The 21,119-nt window shown below is 29.2% G+C and overlaps 2 protein-coding genes across 2 annotated transcripts; both read left to right on the forward strand.

The window, feature by feature from the left end:
* Window positions 1-418: 418 nt before the first annotated feature.
* LOC101493060 (glycerophosphodiester phosphodiesterase GDPDL3-like) lies at window positions 419-5,772 on the forward strand. The gene is made up of 9 exons (XM_004491393.4): window positions 419-821; window positions 1,416-1,709; window positions 1,884-2,002; window positions 2,088-2,589; window positions 3,160-3,198; window positions 3,323-3,607; window positions 3,734-3,879; window positions 4,323-4,809; window positions 4,908-5,772. The coding sequence occupies exons 1-9, from the start codon at window positions 725-727 to the stop codon at window positions 5,204-5,206; spliced, it is 2,268 nt and encodes a 755-aa protein (XP_004491450.1). The 5' UTR covers window positions 419-724; the 3' UTR covers window positions 5,207-5,772.
* A 3,964-nt stretch (window positions 5,773-9,736) lies between these two features.
* On the forward strand, window positions 9,737-15,086 carry LOC101493383 (glycerophosphodiester phosphodiesterase GDPDL4-like). The gene is made up of 9 exons (XM_004491394.4): window positions 9,737-9,996; window positions 10,917-11,210; window positions 11,398-11,519; window positions 11,614-12,115; window positions 12,376-12,414; window positions 12,561-12,845; window positions 13,165-13,307; window positions 13,856-14,339; window positions 14,426-15,086. The coding sequence occupies exons 1-9, from the start codon at window positions 9,876-9,878 to the stop codon at window positions 14,722-14,724; spliced, it is 2,289 nt and encodes a 762-aa protein (XP_004491451.1). The 5' UTR covers window positions 9,737-9,875; the 3' UTR covers window positions 14,725-15,086.
* Window positions 15,087-21,119: the final 6,033 nt, after the last annotated feature.

The raw sequence follows: 21,119 nt of genomic DNA on the forward strand, positions 1-21,119 counted from the left end.
TAATAATAATAATAATAATAATAATAATAATAATAATAATAATAATAATAATAATAATAATAATAATAATAATAATAATAATAATAATAATAATAATAATAATAGTAGTAGTAGTAGTAGGTAAGTCAACAATTATATTTCTTTTCTCACCTAGAACAAAGAAAGTTGGCTATTTCAATTCTTTAATTAGGCTATATTGCTATTCTTTTTTAATGAAATATATTACAATTATTATCCTTTGACTAAAAATATACTACAAAATAAGTGTAAAATAGATATTGAAATATTATTTATATACATAACACTTTTAGCGCGTTTTAATCTTATGCCAGCAGCATTCAAAGTGGTTTCCGTTTTTAGTTTGCACCGCCCCACAGCACAAAGCTAGAAAGAACGTTGAAACTAGAAACACGATTGTGATTACAACGCTACTCCTCAACACATTTTTGTTTAACTGCATTAAATTTAATTTTTCTTACTTTCTTAAATAATAAAAATGGCAATAAAATCTGAAAAACGCTGTTTCTCCCTCTATGGGACGGTGGTTACTGGAAATGGAAACCAACTTCAAATTCTTCCATTTTCGCCATTTGCCAACATTAGCCATTCCACCAATCATCACCTGCCACGTATGTTAATACGTAATTATCACAATTCACAACTCTTCTACATTCTTTAAGTGCTTCACTTTGCTTTTCTTCATCACTTCATCAAGCTTGTAGGAATGTGGACTCCACGCGCTCTCTTCTCTACACTCGCTCTTCTCTTTCATCTTCTTCACTCTGCTCGGAGTGATAGATCTCCATGGAACACACTCACCGGTATGTCTTATGCTTAGTAACTTTCAATTATTGCTTAATTTCATCTTAGTACGGACTTAATTTTTCATTAATGTTGATTAAGTAAATGCCTTAGTACTACTAGACATGCATGTTCAAATCACTTAATGAAACTCAGTTTGGATAAGCTTCTTGATTTTTTTTTTTTTAAATTTTTGTAATAATTATGAGCTCTGCAGCACTGATACTTCGGATCAAAGATGTGTTCTGGTGTATGACACTGATACGACAATCAATGTAATTTATTTTCTTAAATTATTGTTGGTGTAGACGTGTTAGTGTCCTATTTGTGTTTCATAGATTATGAGTTTTTAGAAGCTCTCTTGTTAGCTTAAAAGTTTAGGGGATGATCTACAGACTTGTTTAAATTGAGATTTTTTGTTTTCCGGAAATTTATGTAATTGTTGATTCAATTTTCCATTTAAGAATATGTATTTGAATTGAATGACTCAAACTATTTTTCCTCTAGTCTTTATTTATATTTTCTGTTTGTTTTTTTTGTTTTTCCGTAAAGAGGAGCTTCAACTCTTTTTTGGTAGGTGCATTAGTAACTTACTTTGTGTGATTGTTTGGCAGGAAATCCACCATTGGTTGTAGCACATGGCGGATTTTCAGGAGTTTTTCCTCAGTCTAGTGAAGTTGCCTATAATTTGGCCGTCATGACGAGCGGACCGGAAGTCTCTATATGGTGTGATGTGCAATTAACCAAAGATGAAGTTGGGATTTGCCTTCCAAATGTCATACTTGACAATTCTACTTTCATTTCCTATATTTTCCCAAATAAAAGTACAACTTACAATGTTAATAATGTACCCACCAATGGATATTTTTCTCTGGATTACACCCTCAAGGATTTATCCAATGTCCCCTGTAAGTTTAACTCTGTGTTAAATATCTAGTTTTATAATGTTATAGATTATCAGTATTTTGTGGACTAGCTGATTCCTCTCTATTACATATATGTAAAATCCTTTCTCTGATTGATTTTTTTGTGATGATTTATTTTCATGATTTCTTACATTTTTTGGTGTGTTTACTCGACAGTAAAACAGGTAGTATACTCTCGGTCACCCGTGTTTGATGGCACTTATATGATTCTTACTGTTGATGATGTAGTCAAATCAGGGGCGCCACAAACACCAGGTTTGTGGTTGAATATTCAGGTAAATGGACTGTAGGATCCATTCTTATGATTTAGTCTCCTTGTTTGTTCTAAAACTAACTCTTGCTTTCGATGATATTTTGCAGCATGATGCATTCTACGCGCAACACAAGTTGAGCATGAAAAGATTTGTACTTTCAGTATCTAGAAGAGTGCGTGTTAATTATATCTCGTCACCTGAGATTGGTTTTCTGAGAAGTATTAAACCACGCTTAAACCCGAAAAAGACAAAATTTATCTTCAGGTTTCTCGATCAGAATGAAACAGACCCATCAACCAATCAGACTTATGGTTCACTGTTAAAAAATCTTACGTTTATCAAATCGTTTGCTTCCGGAATTCTTGTTCCCAAGGGATACATATGGCCTGTAGATGATAGTCTCTATCTACAACCACATACCTCTTTGGTCTCAGATGCACATAAATTGGGGCTGGAAGTTTTTGCATCAGGTTTTGCAAATGATGCCTCATTTAGCTTTAATTACAGTTACGATCCTCTTGCTGAGTACCTCCAATTCATTGATAATGGTGAATTCTCCGTCGATGGTGTTTTGTCAGATTTTCCCGTAACTCCTTCTGCAGCTATAGGTAAGTTATTTTCTTTTTTTTGCTCTGTTTTGTTGGAAATGGCATGCCACAAATACAATGCAGGTTATTTAATCAAAATTTTATTCGCTTAGGGTGTGCTTGGATGGAGAAGTTTCAGTGGGAGGGGAAAAAATACATTTTATCCCGTCATTACCTATCTGCTTCAATAAATTTTTATAATTTTAAAATGATATCTATAAGCTAGTTCATCTTTACAAGATTGTTCATTGCCTATTTGCTCAAACTACAAAGGTTAGGAATTGAAGGAGTGCCATTTAAGCAAATATCACAAGAATTTCATCTGTGTTCAATTTCTATGCTGCAATGAATCAAATAATGATTTTCATCCTCTAGGTTTTGCATGGTTATTAACTTTTCAAACTGGCATTTTCTTCATCAATTTTTAAATGCTTTTACTGTTTTACATCCTCTAAAGCATAAGACATAGGTGTGGTGTATTTTACATACATAGAAATGGTAACCTCAGGACATATCTGTTTGCTTGTGTTGCGTGTTCTATTATTTTTCATCTATTTAAGAAGATGTTGAGTTTGTATTCTCATTATGCAGGTTGCTTTGCTCACCTTGGCACCAATTCCACGAAAAGAGGTAAATTTTATTTTGATTTGGAATATGTATTCTCATGTAGTTCATTAATCATTTTCCTTCATTCTATGACACCATAACGTGCATCACGGTTGACCTGTTGCTCTCACTTTTAATTACGTCCCAGATAAAACTTTAATTATCTCAAAATGTGGAGCAAGTGGAGATTATCCAGCCTGTACCGACTTAGCATATAACAAGGCCATATTAGATGGTGTGGATGTTCTTGACTGTCCTGTTCAAATGTCAAAGGATGGAATACCATTTTGCTTAAGCTCCGCTGATCTTGGAGAGAGTACCACAGCTGTAAAATCAAGTTTCAGCCGATATGCCATGAGTATCCCTGAGATCAAACCTGGAAATGGCATATTTACATTCAACTTGACGTGGACTGATATAAAAGGCCTGACCCGTAAGTCAAAGAAACTTCTGTGTATTTTAGTTATTCCACCTGCTGTTTTTATTGATTTGCATTGTGATGAAGAAATAAAATACATTCAGTGTTAACTTATATTTCGGTTCCCTATTTTCTCTGCAGCCTCAATAGTGAACCCTTTTTTTGCAAAATACAGTTTGGTCAGGGATCCAAAATATAAGAATGCTGGGACATTTGTAACATTATCAGATTTCTTGTTGTTGACAAAAAATCAGACTTCTCTATCAGGCGTCTTGATCATTGTTGAGGTGCGTTTTTCCATGCCTATTATTCGTGTATAGAATTCATTCTTTCAGCTGTTATTCAAACTCACAAAATTGACAAGGTTTAGTGCAAATTTGTATGAAAATAAAAATGGTTTAGCGCCACTTATCCTTAGTTAAATAGTTTGTATGACTGGTTACCTGGTTTAACCTTGTTGCTTTGTAAATCCTGTTGCATAATCAGGGAAATTAGAACAAAAAATATTAAGCCTATCATGCATTATTATTGCAATGGTGACATTCCTGTGAATTTCAATATTTCATCGCTAACTCTGCCCCCTGAATTATTTCAACCAACTAAAAACAATTTGGTTTCTATTTGGGCATTGAGGTGATTTATAATAATAGCATATGCCAGGCCTATAAATGTTTTGGTTTAAATTTTATTTTCAATTGAATAACATGATGTTGTGTTCTTATGTTATCAGAACGCAGCCTATCTTGCAGAAAAGCAGGGATTAAGTGTGACCGATGCAGTCATCGATGCTTTGAGCAAAGCAGGTTATGATAAACCAGGAAGCCAAAAAGTTTATATTCAATCCACTAATAGCTCTGTACTTTTGAAGTTCAAGGAAAAAACTAGTTATGAGCTTGTCTACAAGATTGACGAGACTGTCGGTGATGTTGCTGACGCAGCCGTTGAGGATATAAAAAGCTTCGCTGGTTCAGTTGTTGTCGACAAGGTCTCTGTATTTCCTCGTGACGTCGCCTTCCTTACCAGCTCTTTAACAAGGACTGTGCCAAAGCTAAAAGCTTCTAACCTCTCAGTTTTCGTGGAAACGTTCAGCAATGAGTTTGTATCTCAGGCATGGGATTTCTTCTCAGATCCAATTGTTGAGATCAACTCATTTATTCAAGAAGCAGGAATCGATGGGGTCATCACAGACTTCCCTAAAACTGCTAATAGATACTCAAGTAAGTGATAGAGAATTATGATGTTAATGTACCATAAATCTGTTGTTAGTTGTTACATACCACTTATAGAGAATTCTGATGGAACCATTATTGTGCAGGAAACAAATGCTTAAACTTGGGTGATAAGGTACCTCCTTACATGCAACCTGTTCAAGCAGGTAGTCTTTATGGAATTATTCCCTCTGAATCATTGCCTCCAGCTCTAGCTCCACTCCCATCCTTGACTAATTCTGAAGTGGTAGAGCCACCTTTGCCTCCTGTTACTAAAATAGCCCCAGCTTCTAGTCCTGCTGATGGAACCAATTCGCCACACAAAAATGTGCAGCCTAAGGTTACTGTATGCTTCTTGTCCAATGTGGCTGTGTTTGTACTTGTAGCTTCTCTTGTTTTGCTTTGAGTGAAAATCATGTCCTCTCTTTTTAGTTAGATGAATTCTTAGTAGGTATCACCTTTCGTTGAGTAGATTATGAAAGAGTGTAGAGAAGAGTGAGCAACATTTTTATTTAAAAAAAGAATGGACTCTAAAATTGTGTTAAAATTGCAAATGAGGGCTTATTTCCTGTGTGAGATGTGTGAAAGAGAGGCGAACAAGTTGGAGGGGTGGTGGCTCTAGCGAGAATATGAAGGAGAAGTAGAGAAGGGTATTTAATTTTGTAAAAGTTTAAGGACTTAAATGATATTAAAATTATTAATGAGGGGTTATTCACAATGTGAGATGTGTGGAAGTCTCTCATCTAGCCCTCGCCTTTATTATTACTAAGATAAAAGTAAATCTCATTCAATTCTTCAATTTTTTTACTTTTTACCGAATTCTCGTTCGGATCTTAGTTTTCGGTAATGTATTTGAGATGCGGAAAAAAAATGTCAGATGAGCATTTTCTTTCTTATAATGTTTGTTTTCTGAAATGTTCATGTAATGTTTGAAAGTGGACTTTAATCTTTTTATGAAATTGGTATTTGTAATTGTGTATTATCCTTAAATACAAAAAAAAAAAAAAAAGAAAATCAAAACATTAGTCATATGGATGAAGATAACAAGTTATGATATACTAATTTTATTTTAGCTAAACTTAATATAATGATTAAAAATTATCAAATGTATATATTTAATAATAATAATAATAATAATAATAATAATAATAATAATAATAATAATAATTATTGTTATTATTATTATTATTAGAAACGTTGGAAATATGTACAATGAAGAAATAGCTTACAATGTGACAATAGATGATCTTACTATATATGCGATTATGTCTTATGCTCTGTTAACTCTTTCTTTACCATGACCACTGCCATTTTTTGTAAGGAAAAAAGGGGCCCTTCTGGTTAAGTGGTTAACCACTGCCATCATAAAAGTGGTCTTATTATTTGTTTTTTGAGGCAAGTCATTAACGTATGAATCTTTTTAATTTTTTTTTTTTTTTTTTTTTTTTTTTTTTTTTTTTTTTTTTTTTTTTTCAATATCTGTATGTCATTGTTGTCCAGAAAAACACTTGTATGTCGTCGAAGTGGAACGCCGAACGCGGTTATCTCTTCAATTAAACCCACATAAATAATATATAATTTTTTTGATAGAGATGCATTATATTATATAAAATTATACTAATACAATTCGATCATCGTAAGTAATTTAATAAATGACCAAAAACACGCTTTCGTTGAGTCAGATAAAGTTATGTTTTGGTTTATGTATAGATTAAAAATAGAATCAACTTATACTTTGTAATCAAAATTATCATTTTATGAAATGACATGAAACACTCCTTCCATTCCATAATATATGTCTCAAAGAAGAGAATAATAAATACAAAAATGTACAATAGGAAAAGTAACACTGATATCCATTATTAATACAACATATAAAATAAAATGATTTTTTTGCCAAATAACTTATATTGTAGGATTGAGAGTGTACAATCAAATATATATATTTTTAATTTTCATTTGAAGTAAAAATATAATTAAAAGTGATATTATGATTAAAAAAAATATAAGGTAGTGACAGAGTTAACGAGTGAAGTGGAGAAGTCAGGAGATTGCAATTTTGATCTCCATCATTTGCTAAATTTTAATGATATTATCAATAATAATTCTTTCGTTTTGAACTAGTTATCACATTTACAAAAAGTATTTGTCTCAAAATTATTGTCACTTTTGATTTTCAATACAACTTTAATTATTTTATTCTAATTGTACTCTCTAATTAATATTGTAGGTACTATCTTCAAATTATTATTCTCTATTTTGTATTTATGACATTGAAAATGAATCAATAATTTATATAAATAATTTAATAAAACCACAATTCTCTTTTATTCATTTATATATATTTTTTATTTGTGTGAAATAATCTTTTGAAATGCAAGGAGTATTGAGATATATAAAATATGTGAAACAATTATCGATTCTTGTTGACTTGACTCAATATAAATTTATGTTATCAAGTGGACCAAGTAAACAAGTTGGTAATTGGTTTGTTAATGCATGTTGCAGAAAAATGTAAACCATCCAATCAAGTGATCATGTCATACTTGTCAAAGCAAAACAAAATGTGATCATGTTATACAGTAGACGAAAAATGTAAACCGTGCATTTTAAATCCTTTGTAATGGAACCTACCATTTTTTGTATGACTTATGACACGTAAAACACTTCATACATAGAATTTATTTCCATCTTAATTTTTTTTTTTAATATTTTGGATGGACTAAGAGCAATGTCTTTGTCTTAATTTTTTCTAATGTAAGAACATCCTCGAAGAACAACAAAAATATGTTGAGAATAAAATTGCAAGGAGATGCTCAATTTATAATTTTAGATGGATTTGTTTTCGGACAAGTTGAAGAATGAGGAGGTTGTTGCACTAAGGAAATTGAAGTCATTGTATTAAGATTAGAATGATAACATTTTGAGTATCTATTTTGAATCTAATTTAATAAAATCAAAATGTAAGTTATATGTCTCTTAACCGTTGCATTTTTTTTTTCAATTTCAGAATATTTTAAATCAAATATTTGATAAATAATTTATTTTTGAATGAAAAAAGATAAGAGTTTGATGCAATTGAAATTTGAATGAAAAGAAAACGAGAGATGAAAAAGTTAAAATAAATTATTTTAATAATTTTATAAAACAAAATTTCACATGTGAATACATTTAAATTTTAATAATAGTATTATAATTTTATTAATTTATGATTTAGGTTAACTGAATTTTATTTTTTTAACAGACTCTTAGAGATAATTTATTGTCGATTTGAGTTTCACACAACGTGAAAAATAAATAAATTTAAAAAATATAAAATTGACTTAGTAATTAAGATGAGAGAGTTAAGAAGTTAATTATAGAATGGTAAAAAAATCGCACTTTTGATCGCTATTTTCTTAAAAATATATAAAATACAATGTACAATTATCTATTCTTGTTGACTTGACTCAAGATTAATTTATCCTATAAGTGGACCAAGTAAACAAGTTGTTAATTGTTTGATAAAGCATGTTGCAGAAACATGTAAACCATCCCATCAAAGTGATAATGCCATGAAGTTGACGAAAAATGTAAACCATGCATTTTAAATCCTTTGTGATAGAAGAACCTACAATCTTTTGAATGACTTATGACGTAAAACACTTCATATAGGATCAATTTCCATCTTAATTTTTCGTTTTTCTTTTTAGTATTTTGGATGTATTAAAAAAAATTCCAATGCAAAAACATTTTAGATGAACAACAAAAATAATATGTTGCGAGTAAAATTACAAAAGAGATGCTTAACTTAGAATTTTAGATGGATTTGTTTAGGATTAAGATGAAAAATAACGAGATTGATGTATTAAGGAAATTGAACAATATAGATTTTGTAATATAGAAAATGATTCTCGCAATCAAAATATTATAAACTGTCTGATATTAAAAATCTAATTAAAAAAATATATTTAATTTTTTATTTTAGAATCCATATGCGTCATTGCAACTTTCCCTAAAAATCTACATCCAAAATTGAAGTTGTAAGATTCAAATCAGAATGTTGACATTTTGAGTATTTATTTTGAATTTAATTTAAGAAATCAAAATGTAAGTTGTTGGATCTTAATTTAATAAACATGTCTCTTAATTGTATCGATACTTTTTTTGCCGTGAAATATTTTAAATAAAAAATATTTTGTTTCCAATGAAAGAGAGCAAATAACGGACTAAATTAATCATGTCTTACACTTTAAAATTAAGTGATTTCAAAATACAGTGCAAAAACATATAAAATTTACACTTTAAATTCACATATAAAAAATACAAGTTATCGCGAAGAATAGTGGACACAAAATGCAAGTGATATTGGAATAATATTTAAGAAAGAAATCAAGAATTGAAAAGTGCCACAATTCACTAATTAACATCAATATTTTAATAAATTCAAACCGAGTTCTCTTATTAACTCTTGAAAAAAAAAGTCTCACGAAACTATACTATTAAACTTATACCCTTATTATTTAAATTTAGGGTCTTGCCCGTCTGTTTACACCAAAAAATAATAAGCTATTCAAATTTTGTGATAAAATAAAATTATAAAATATTTAGGTTTGAAGGAATCAAACACACCCTTTTAATTTATTGAGTTGTAATCTCACAAAACAGCATTTGGCACGTTCTCACTAAGTGGAGTTGTGGTCCTGTGGAAACAAGAAACCCACCCAAACGCAGCCGTTTTGTTTCATTTTGAGAAACCAACGAAAATCCGCCACGTGGAAACACGCCAGAGAGTGACAACCATGTTGTGGACCCCAGTAGTGCACCTACAACAGTCAATCAATACATTACCGCGGCTTAGCTCAATCCAGCTTTGTCCACTTCATATATTCGTTGATTAGTCTTCATAATCAAAAAATAATAAAATACTATATTACAAAGTACATTTTTATAAATAGTATATACTATAATTAAATTTATGAAAGTAAGAGAAGATCAAAAATAGCTAGGTTGTTTTTCTTCTTGAATTCAATACCTCACACACACAGTGGTTGGGTTGCTTCATCACTTCACCCTTAACCGCCAAACTTGCCGGGATGTGTAAACCACGCGCTCTCTCTGCTACACTCCCTCTGCTTCTTCTTCTTCTAAACTCTCTTTTTCTAACTCTTGTTTCTGCTCAAACTAACAAGAGATCTGATTGGAATACACTTACCGGTAGGTGTTAATTTTTCTTCTTTGTGATTTTTTCTTCAGTTGCTTATTGCATATTTAAGTAGAAGAAGAATGTTTATGATTATCATTATGATTAGCTATGAAGTGGAGGATCTAAACTTAGTTTATAATTAAACTTTGATTTTTTAATTTGAGCTTAGAAGGGATTTGGTTTCTCATAAATGTTGATTAATTAAGTGGTTTATCACTATGTTAAGATGTTTATGACTAGATTTAGATATACGACTCTTCAATGCAATATAAGCAAAACAAATATATGAAAAATTGATTAATTTCGTTTTAATTTGTTTTAACCATATACATCAACTTTTCTGATGTTATTTTTGCTTATATTTCGCTCCGGAGGGAGTAGAAGTTAAGAAGAGTTTGATGTTTATTGAAATGAATCATGGAAAATCTTACTTGAAAATGAAACTACTAGTTATAGTTGTTGTTTTAGTTAAGGACAATTTTGGTCTTTAATAGATTCTTTTCCTCTTATAGCCAAATCACACATTGAAAATCAGTTTGGATAAGCTTGTTGAATTAAAGGAATCTTGCAATTGTTACGAGTCTTTTAAACAATAATTTTGCATGTAAGTTGAAATTAGTTTTCGTGTCTCAAGTTTTTCAATGAGCTCTTTTCGTTTAACTTGGACTTTTTCGTTAGGGAAGAATCATAAAACTTGTTTTAATTGAGAAGCTTTTGGGAGGTAGTTAGAAACTTACCTTAATTGGACCTGAATGTAATTCTTGATATAATCTCATAACTTGATACAATTTTCCATTTTTGAATATGTACTTGAATTCAATGACTCATGCACCTCTCTTTCCTCTATTTTTTGTTTATATTTTCTTTTTCTTTTTTGGTTCCACTCTGTGCTAGGTGGCCTTCAGACTTACTCTTGTTGATTGTTTTGCAGGTAATCCACCGTTGGTCATAGCACATGGTGGTTTTTCGGGGATATTTCCCGATTCAAGTGGTGCTGCTTATAGTTTGGCCTTACAAACGAGCTTACCGGATGTTGCTCTATGGTGTGATGTGCAATTGACAAAAGATGCAGCTGGGATTTGCCTTCCAAATGTCAACCTTTTAAATTCTACTTACGTTTCAATTGCTATCCCAAATAAAACTACGAGTTACTCGGTTAATGGTGTATCCACCCGTGGCTATTTTTCCGTGGATTACACCTTGGAGGACTTATCCAATGTCTTCTGTAAGTTTCAGTCATGATAAAGATGTATTTTTATTGATGTAGATTATTGTTATTTTGTGGAATGATTGATTCTTTTGTATGACATACATGTGTTTTATGATTTAAGGTATTTTCTATGTTTGGCATACTAGTGAGTTTTGAAGTTATCTGTTTCTATGGTTTGTGACATTTTTTCATTGTTGGACAGTATCTCAGGGAGTATTTTCTCGGTCAGCTCTGCTTGATGCCAATGGTTATTTAATTCTTACTGTTGATGATGTAGTCAAATCAGTGGCGCCACAAAAACCAAATCTGTGGTTGAATATTCAGGTAAATGGAATGTATAATTCAATTCATTCTCATGATTTAGTCGATCTCCTTGATTGTTCTAAAATTAACTCTTGCTTTCTCTGATATTTTGCAGCATGATGCGTTCTATACACAGCACAAGTTGAGCATGAGAAGCTATGTACTTTCAGTTTCTAGAAGAGTGCCTGTCAGTTATATCTCATCGCCCGAGGTTGGTTTTCTGAGAAGTATTACAACACGCTTCGACCCAAAAATAACGAAACTTGTCTTCAGGTTTCTCAATCAGGACGATACAGACCCATCAACCAATCAAACTTATGGTTCACTATTAAAAAATCTTACGTTTATCAAGACATTTGCTTCCGGAATTCTTGTTCCCAAGGAATACATATGGCCTGTAGATGCTAGTCTTTATCTACAACAACATACCACTTTGGTTTCAGATGCACATAAAGCTGGGCTGGAAGTTTATGCATCAGATTTTTCAAATGATGTTGTAAATAGCTATAATTACAGTTATGATCCTCTTGCTGAGTACCTTCAATTCATCGATAATGGTGACTTCTCTGTTGATGGTGTGCTGACTGATTTTCCCATAACTCCATCCGAAGCTATAGGTAAGTTATTTAACTTTTTTCCTCCATTTTTGTCATTATGCTTTCCACAAATAGAATGCATTTTATTTGATCAAAATCTTGTTCACTAAGTACATATGCTTGAATGGGAAAGGAAAATATGTGTCGTATGTAAACATTCTAATTATTTGAGAGGAGTAAAATCAGATATTATCACTTATATCCTTCCAATCTTATGCTTGTGTGTATTATTCTTTTGTCTCTATTTAAGTAGGTGTTGAGTTTATCTTCTCACTGTGCAGGTTGCTTTGCTCACCTAGGTGCCAATGCTACACGAAAAGGTAAATTTTGTTTTTATCTGGAATATGCATTGTCATATTGTTCATTAGTAATTTCTAGTGGTTCCTTTGCATGATTTCCATCATTCTGTGGCAGCATACTGTTCATCATTGCTGACTTGTTGCTCTCACTTTTAATTATGTTTCAGATAAAACATTGATTATCTCAAAATATGGAGCAAGTGGAGATTATCCAGCTTGTACTGACTTGGCATATAAAAATGCCATATTAGATGGTGCGGATGTTCTTGACTGTCCTGTTCAAATATCAAAGGATGGAATACCATTTTGCTTAAGCTCCATTGATCTTTTTGAGAGTACCAACGTTGCTCAATCAAGCTTCAGCGGATATGCCATGACTATCCCTGAGATTAAATCTAGCAGTGGCATATTCACATTCAACTTGACATGGGCTGATATAAAAGGCCTGACCCGTAAGTCAAAGAAGCTTCTGTAGTTTTTTTTTTCCAGTGGTTTAATATTATTCAGCATTTTATTTGAGAGAGATATACACATTAAAAACTTGTGGTTTAGGAATAATTGAGAAAATTGACGTAGAACTTCATTTAGTAGGATTATCAAAAGTTTCACAGATAGTTTTCCATGGAAAAATTTTCCCTCCTGTATCTTTTGGTGTTTTGCACTTTGCCATCTGTTGTTTTTATTGATTTGCATTGTGATGAAAAAATAAAATATATGCAATGTTATAAAAAAGTAATTGACATATTTTTTGTTCTCTATTTTGCTCTGCAGCCTCAATAATCAACCCTTATACAAAATACACATTGTTCAGGAATCCAAAATATAAGAAAGCTGGGACATTTGTAACATTATCAGATTTCTTATCGTTGACAAAAAATCATACTTCTCTATCTGGAGTCTTGATCATAGTTGAGGTGCGTAATATCATGCCTATCGTTGCTATATAGAATTCATTCTTCAGCTGTTTTTCAAACTCACAATATCGATAAAGTATAGTGCTAATTTGGATGAAAATGGTTTAGGGCCAGTTATTGAACTAATATGCCTTGTTACCTGGTTTCACCTTGTTGCTTTGAAAGACCTGCATAATTAAGGAATTAAGAACAGAAGTTATTAAGTCTATCTTGCATTATTTTTGCATTGTAATGACAGTTACTTCACAAATGTTTGGTAGCCTTATGTCTTCCTTGTAAAATTCTGTACGACTGTGGTAAGATAATGAAATATTTTTCTGTCAGTATTGTGTTCTACTAGTACTTTGTCACATTTTTGTTTGTAACAAAAAAAATGGAAAATGACCGACTGCCGAATAATTTCAACCTGAAAAACTATTTGGTTTCTATTTGTGCATTGGGATGATTTATAGTAATTGCATATCTTAGACCTATAAATGCTCTGTTTCAAATTTAATTTTCTCTTATTTTCCATTTAATAATATTATGTTGTGTTCTTCTCTTATCAGAATGCAGCCTATCTTGCAGAAAACCAAGGATTTAGTGTGACCGATAAGGTCATTGATGCTTTGCGCAAAGCAGGTTATGATAAACCAGGGAGCCAAAAGGTTTATATTCAATCCACTAATAGCTCTGTACTTCTGAAATTCAAGGAGAAAACCAATTACGAGCTTGTCTACAAGATTGACGAGACTGTCAGTGATGCTGCCAACGCAGCTGTTGAGGATATAAAAACGTTTGCGGGTTCTGTGGTTATCAACAAGGACTCGGTATTTCCTCAGAATAGTGGCTTCATAACGGGAGCTACAAATACTGTGCCAAAGCTTCAAGCTTCTAATCTCTCAGTTTTTGTAGAAACATTCAGCAATGAGTTTGTATCTCAAGCGTGGGATTTCTTCTCAGATTCAACTGTGGAGATCAACTCATATATTCAGGGAGCAGGAATTGATGGGGTCATCACAGACTTCCCTAAAACTGCTAGTAGATACTCAAGTAAGTGCTAGAGAATTCTGATATACCATCACATTTGTTACCTCTCAACTATTGACATAACATAACTGTTTTCCATTCTTCTGCAGGAAACAAATGCTTAAACTTGGGAAAGAACACACCTCCTTACATGGAAGCTGTTGAAACAGGTGGTCTTTATTCAATCATTAGCCCTCAATCATTGCCTCCAGCTCTGGCTCCAATCCCACCGTTGACAAAATCTGAAGTGGTAGAGCCACCTTTGCCTTCTGTTGTTGCTGAATCAGCCCCAGCTTCTAGCCCTGCTGCCGGAACCAAGTCGCCACCTGGAAATGCGCAACCTAAGGTTACTGTCTGTTTCTTCTTATCCAGTATGGCTGTGTTTGTTGCTTCTCTTCTTCTGCTTTGAGTGAAAAGGGGCATGACACTTTTGGCTTCACACTGCATGAATAATATTCCACAATTTTTATTTATTTTTAACTTAGATGGAGCAAATTCTTTCCCTTGTAGCTATGCATGTTCATTCTAAGTTCTCCAATGGCTTCTTGGGTTTGTACTATGAGTACAAAATTCTGAGTGGTATATATCTACGAATTCATTTTAGATGTGTATCTTGTATCTTTTGTTGTAACATATATCTATATAATTATATTTGTTGGTGTGCACTCGGAATTAGATAAACAAATTAATGTTCGGATGAAGCTTTTTTGAGAATCATCCAGAGCATGTGCATTGTTAATTGTTTCAATATAAGTAGATTTTGTTTTGATAGTTCTCAATTTACTGTATTCCTTCTACCATTGACATTTTGCTATCGTATAATTTGTACTATTTTGGTTTTATAAACTCGTATCTGTTGCCATGGCCTAGATCAACCTCTAAAATATCATAATGCCTTGCTCTATAATTTTATATATGGCATTGTTTTTAATATTAGTTTTCAACTGAAAAAATTAACACCGTCAAAAGTGACAAGTGTGAGTATCTTTTAGGTAAAATTATTTAAGTTGACATATAGTTGGCATAATCAAATTGTTAGTTGAAATTAAGTTAAGAGATTGTGGGATCAATTATGTCTATAATTTATTATAATATAGTAAGACATAACTTCAAAGTCTATTTATAACAACTCAACTTTATCTATGTTAGATACTCTAATATTTGGCAACTAACAAAAATTCTATAGTTTTCAAAACACATTATTTCTTTAATCTTCTATTTTCATTTTATTTTGTTTCACCAAAATGTAATGCAAATCTTTTCATTTATCTATTTAGTACAAGTATTTCATACGTTATACAATTTATCAATTAATGATTTATTAATACACTTAAAGACTCTAATTATTCATTAAACATTTCATTTTAATAACTCGTAAAAAAGAAAAACCATACATTATCTTTAAAAGATCACAATGTAAGTTCAACTACTACATTATTTCTTCTATCTTCTACTTTTATTTTATTTTGTTTCACTAAAATGTAACGCAACCCTTTTCACTTACCTATTTAGTACAAATATTTTATACAATTTCAGCTTCAATTTATCAATTAATGATTCATCAATACACTTAAAGACTCTAATTATTCATTAAACCTTTCATTTTAATAACTCACAAAAAAGAACAAACCATACACTATCTTCAAAAGATCACAATGCAAGTTCAACTACTTACACACATAAAGACATACATAAAGACAATGTGAAATGCAACCAAGCTACACTCATTTGTGTCACACATTCTCAGTTTACAAATACTTTAATAATATTATTTCTCATTTGTGTAACACATTATCAATTCATTCAAAACTTATTTGCTATGTTAAAACAAAACATCAAATTCTATTTACGATAACTCTATGCTATATACGCTAATATTTGTTAACTCACAATGTGATACCTTCCTTCGTCTATCTTCTACTTCCGTTCTATTTTATTTCACCAAAATGTAAAACAAATATTTTCATTTGTTCATTCAAGTACAATTATTTCACACATTATGCAATTTCAACTTCAAGTTATTACCTAGTGACACTTAAAGACTCTAACTACTCATCAAACCTTTCATTTCAATAACTCACACTAAAAATATCAAATCATCCAATATCTCCGAAGTATCACGCATGAAGATACATCATCTAATTTGTTGCAGCAATGATAAAAACATTATGAAATACAACCCACACACCCATTTGTGTGACACATTCTCATGTCACATACTTTAATAATATAATTCATATGTCTTCAATTATTGTTGAAGATCATATATAATTATCATAAAGTTTTTTCCGTATGATGTTGAATGCATCTCTTATAATATTTTTTCTTTTCTTTTTATAGTTAAAAAACACAAATCATAATTGAAACATAATAATATTAAATATTTAGAAATTAATACTTAGTATCACTAACTTTTAACAATTTCATGTTCACGTGAAACTTTTTATATCTTAAACATCCAGAAACTTTTCTCACTTATAATATTTTGCAATCCACTCTTGAAGTTTTTTGACCGTGTCAAATAATTATTTAAAATTTTTATTTGACATTCTAATTATTTAGACGAAACAATAGTTAAAGTAATCGAAATTGTTCTTCATCCAAAATACTATACCTATAGGTTTTGGTTACATTATGTATTGAATTTTTATTTCACTTGACAATTTTGTTTACCTAACGTTTTTATTATATAAAAAATATTATTATTATTATTTAATATTTTTGAACCTTAAAAAAATTATAGTTTGCTATGTAGTGTTCCTTGTATATATATCACTTATATTTACACACATGAATAATTATTTTAATATTTTGAATGCTATTATCAACATTATTTTTAACAAACTACTTCTCTTGAATGAATGTTATAATATCATTTAGTCTATGCTTAAATTGACGGCGAGATTGACAGAATTACGGTGAACATCAAAAAATTAAAAATGTCAAAAAGCACATAAATTTATAAAATCTAATGTTTCAAAATTAATATAAATCATATACAATGAAGAACATAATATAATTAAATGTACAATTTTAACAATAAAGAAATCTATAACTATTTAACAAATATATTATTGGAATGAACACTTTAATGAAACAAAAAAGTTTAAACCAATTCCAAGTTTAAAAAATATTAAAAACAATAATTGCATCTCTAAAATTGCAAAATCTTATGAATAATCTCATATTTCAATATACTTTGTTTGGATTGTATTAGTCGGTAATGTTTTATCTTTTCCTTTATACTAAAACAAATCTAATTTATATATAATTAATCAAAAATAAATTTACCTTTAGACATATATAAACACTTGAGTATATTCTACTCTAAAATAAAAATAACATTACATATCAATAGTTTTAAAATAGTACTTTTTTAAAATAACCAATACAATGGCGTTCCAAATATCCTATGGTACAAAATCACTCTCCATCTTTATTCAAAATAATTAAAACTAGAATATTATTTATGTTTTGCGTGTGTTAATTTTTTTTTTCCTTCTGATGATATATATAATTTATTAATGTACTAATTTTATAAATAATTAAGGTGATAAGAAGAATAAATGGGATAAAAGAAATTATAAAGTTTGTAATTAAATAAGAATTTTTACTCTTGAAATAATATGATGAAAATGATGTCTTGCTAAAGTTTAATCATAAAAAATTAATAATTTTTATTGGAATAAAAAAATTATTATTAATCAAAGCGGAACTAATCACCATTTTATAACATTTTCGAGTTGGATTTAAATTATCTCTACAGTATCAAAATCTTACTATTTAACTCATACCTCATAGACATAAAGTGAAAATTTATATAAATGATAATCGTAGACTCTATTGTTATTAAAGTATATAAATTATCTGAGGAAAAAAGTATATAAATTATGTAGAAATTATTAAAATTGTAACATTTTTTGTACAAATTTTAAAATGTTTCGAATCAATGTTCAGGACAAATACACGCATGAATAACTATTAAGAGAAAACGACACACAAATCATTTGTTAGATTGACTAATTTCTATTTGTGCATTACATGATAAATATATGTGTCCACACATTTATAATAAAAATAAAGATACAAAAGTTGTATATTAGTTATTTTTATTGTCTAAATAAATATTTAAAATTATTTGAATGTTTTTATCATTTATATTGAAATTTTTTATTCAAATATTTTTGTTTCAGTTTTTATTTATTTTTGTTTAAACCTACTAAGAATGTATTAAATATTTTCAAAATAATATATAATTTGTATTTATTTTTCTCTTACCAGTACTCGGCTACATATTATATTCCTCTAATACAAAAAAAAAAAGAATTTGTCTATATAAACTGTTCATGAAAAAAAAAACACTCATTTCAAAATATTAAATTAACTTATAGATTTCATAAAAGATAAATCAAAACATAATTTCAATTAACAACAAAAATAATCAAAATTAATTTATCATTCTCTACATTATTGTGTGTTTTTTATGGTCATTTAAGATGATTGTTATGTGATAATTTTTAAAATGTAATTAGAATATTTATATGTAATTAATTAACACGAGTAACTTAATATGAAATTAAGTTTGTTATAAGTGTTATATTTTTTATTGTTAGTTTTAATCATAGAGTTATAAAATTAAGTTGTGATAATTATGTTTGAATTATATATTTTGTGATCACTTAAGATGTTTGTTACATTTTAATTATTAAAATATAATTAAAAATTGTGATGTATTTATATGTAATGAATTACCAATAGTAACTTAATATAAAATTAAATATGAAATAATAGTTAGTTTTTTTGGTTTATGTATGTTTTCTTCACAAGAGTCATCTTATTCAAGTGTGTCACACCATACACATTGACAAATTGTATTTTTTAATTGTTTGTCTTTTTTCTTCTCGTTTTTTTGAGTAGTTATCTTGTCCTTACTATTCTTCAATTTTTTGATACATGCATTAAGTCAAAAGAATATTATCTAAATGAGTGTGAATTTTAAACAAAATTGTGTTAATTCATGTTCCTATATATATGTCATTGGGTTAGTGGTTATGGTCGGATCACTAGCAAAATAAATTTGCTATGCCATTTGATATTGTAATATCTTGACTAAAGTGAATTGTAGTATTTGTCTATATTTAACTATCTATTATACATAGTTAAAATAAAAATTTAAAAGAATAAAGGAGATACAAATGACAAAATTCAGTTAAGAAAAATAATTATGGTTTAAGAATTCAAAAGTGTTGAACAGACTTAAAAAGTATATTAGCATTAAGAGTTAAATTCACTTAATAACATTATTTTGGATAAATATTTTTCAAAATCAACCGTTAGATTGAAAACTACTATCAGATAAATCATATTTATAAATTTTGTCATTAATATATATAATTATTTATTATATCATCAAGATGAGTCAAAATTAACGCTATATACAATTACACATTTTCATTAATATTAAAATTTATAGATATAATTTATATGATATTAACTTTGAATTTATTGGTTGATTTTAAAAAAATATTTAATATTATTAAATAAGTGTAACTCTTTAACCGCAATTTAATTCATCATATATATGTATATATATATATATATATTTATTAAGTTTAATTGTTAAATACTATCAGTGTTAAACATTTTATACTGTCATACATCACATTATACAACTATTCATATAAACGACTTTAAATATATTTTTTAATAAAAATTAAATATTTATATACAATCATTTGGTGATTGTGATTATATAAAAATATATATAAATTAAATATATATATTTTTCGTGCCACGACTTATAGACAATGTATGATGAAAGATACACGCACGCATGGCGTGATATAGGGAGACCACTTTATCTTAACTTTTGTTTTCTTTGTTTCTTCATTTTGTTGTATGCACTTATTACATTGGATAGAAGCATCGTTGAAGGTGATAGGGATTTTCCTAGTTAGTGATATTGAATTGTGGCTCTAGTCGAACTTCGTAGCAGTCACATTAATTCGTATATATGTAGATGCATTTTCTTCCAACTTTTGATTTCTCTTATTTAAGGTGTTTGTTGAATAGGTGGATTATGATGAAATTAAGATGTGACAACAATAATCATATTACTAGGGTTATACGACAATAAATATCCATGGCAATATCAACAACCGTCCCTATTTAATAGAGTCACATATTGATTATGGTTTAGATATAACTGATTTGGTTTGTTTTGGTTTTTATAATAATTTTTCATGAGACCGAATTGATAAAAACTTACAAAGATATATTTTTTAAATATTACAGTTATTTTATACTATTAATACAAATATATAAGTTAAATAAGAAAAATAATTTAAAACAATATTATGATATCACTGTTTTTTTAGATAACATTATTATTAATATAATGTGAAATAAAAAGAATAATAAAATATGATTAGTAGTTATGTTCCAGATATTAAATAATAAGTTTGGAATGACTTGAAATTGATATCCAAACAAGTTAAAGAGTTCATGTTTGTTTGGTTTGATTTGGACTTCAACTTGGAAAAAAATAAATTAGTTTAAATTGATTTAATTATACTTTATTCGAAATGAAATATAAATAAAAACAGTATTTGAAATATCTCATAAAAAATTAAAATAAAATACATTAACTCTTTATATACAATTAATTTTTATTTATATTTCATTCTGTATGATTTTTAAAATTGTTTAACAATAACTATATTAATTATATTATTATCTTATATTGCTTTTTTAATTAACTCAACCCTAACCATTCCGATGAATGACCAAACTAAACACTAAATT

This window comes from Cicer arietinum, chromosome 2, assembly GCF_000331145.2.
Source record: "Cicer arietinum cultivar CDC Frontier isolate Library 1 chromosome 2, Cicar.CDCFrontier_v2.0, whole genome shotgun sequence".
Classification (NCBI taxonomy): domain Eukaryota; kingdom Viridiplantae; phylum Streptophyta; class Magnoliopsida; order Fabales; family Fabaceae; genus Cicer; species Cicer arietinum.

Bases quoted from the DNA above. Each gene is read 5' to 3' on its own strand.
- LOC101493060 (XM_004491393.4), top strand. From the start codon at position 725: ATGTGGACTCCACGCGCTCTCTTCTCTACACTCGCTCTTCTCTTTCAT. The intron at 2,590-3,159 runs GTAAGTTATTTT...CTCATTATGCAG, and splicing joins AACTCCTTCTGCAGCTATAG to GTTGCTTTGCTCACCTTGGC. The intron at 3,608-3,733 runs GTAAGTCAAAGA...TTTTCTCTGCAG, and splicing joins TGATATAAAAGGCCTGACCC to CCTCAATAGTGAACCCTTTT.
- LOC101493383 (XM_004491394.4), top strand. From the start codon at position 9,876: ATGTGTAAACCACGCGCTCTCTCTGCTACACTCCCTCTGCTTCTTCTT. The intron at 11,211-11,397 runs GTAAGTTTCAGT...ATTGTTGGACAG, and splicing joins GGACTTATCCAATGTCTTCT to TATCTCAGGGAGTATTTTCT. The intron at 11,520-11,613 runs GTAAATGGAATG...GATATTTTGCAG, and splicing joins ATCTGTGGTTGAATATTCAG to CATGATGCGTTCTATACACA.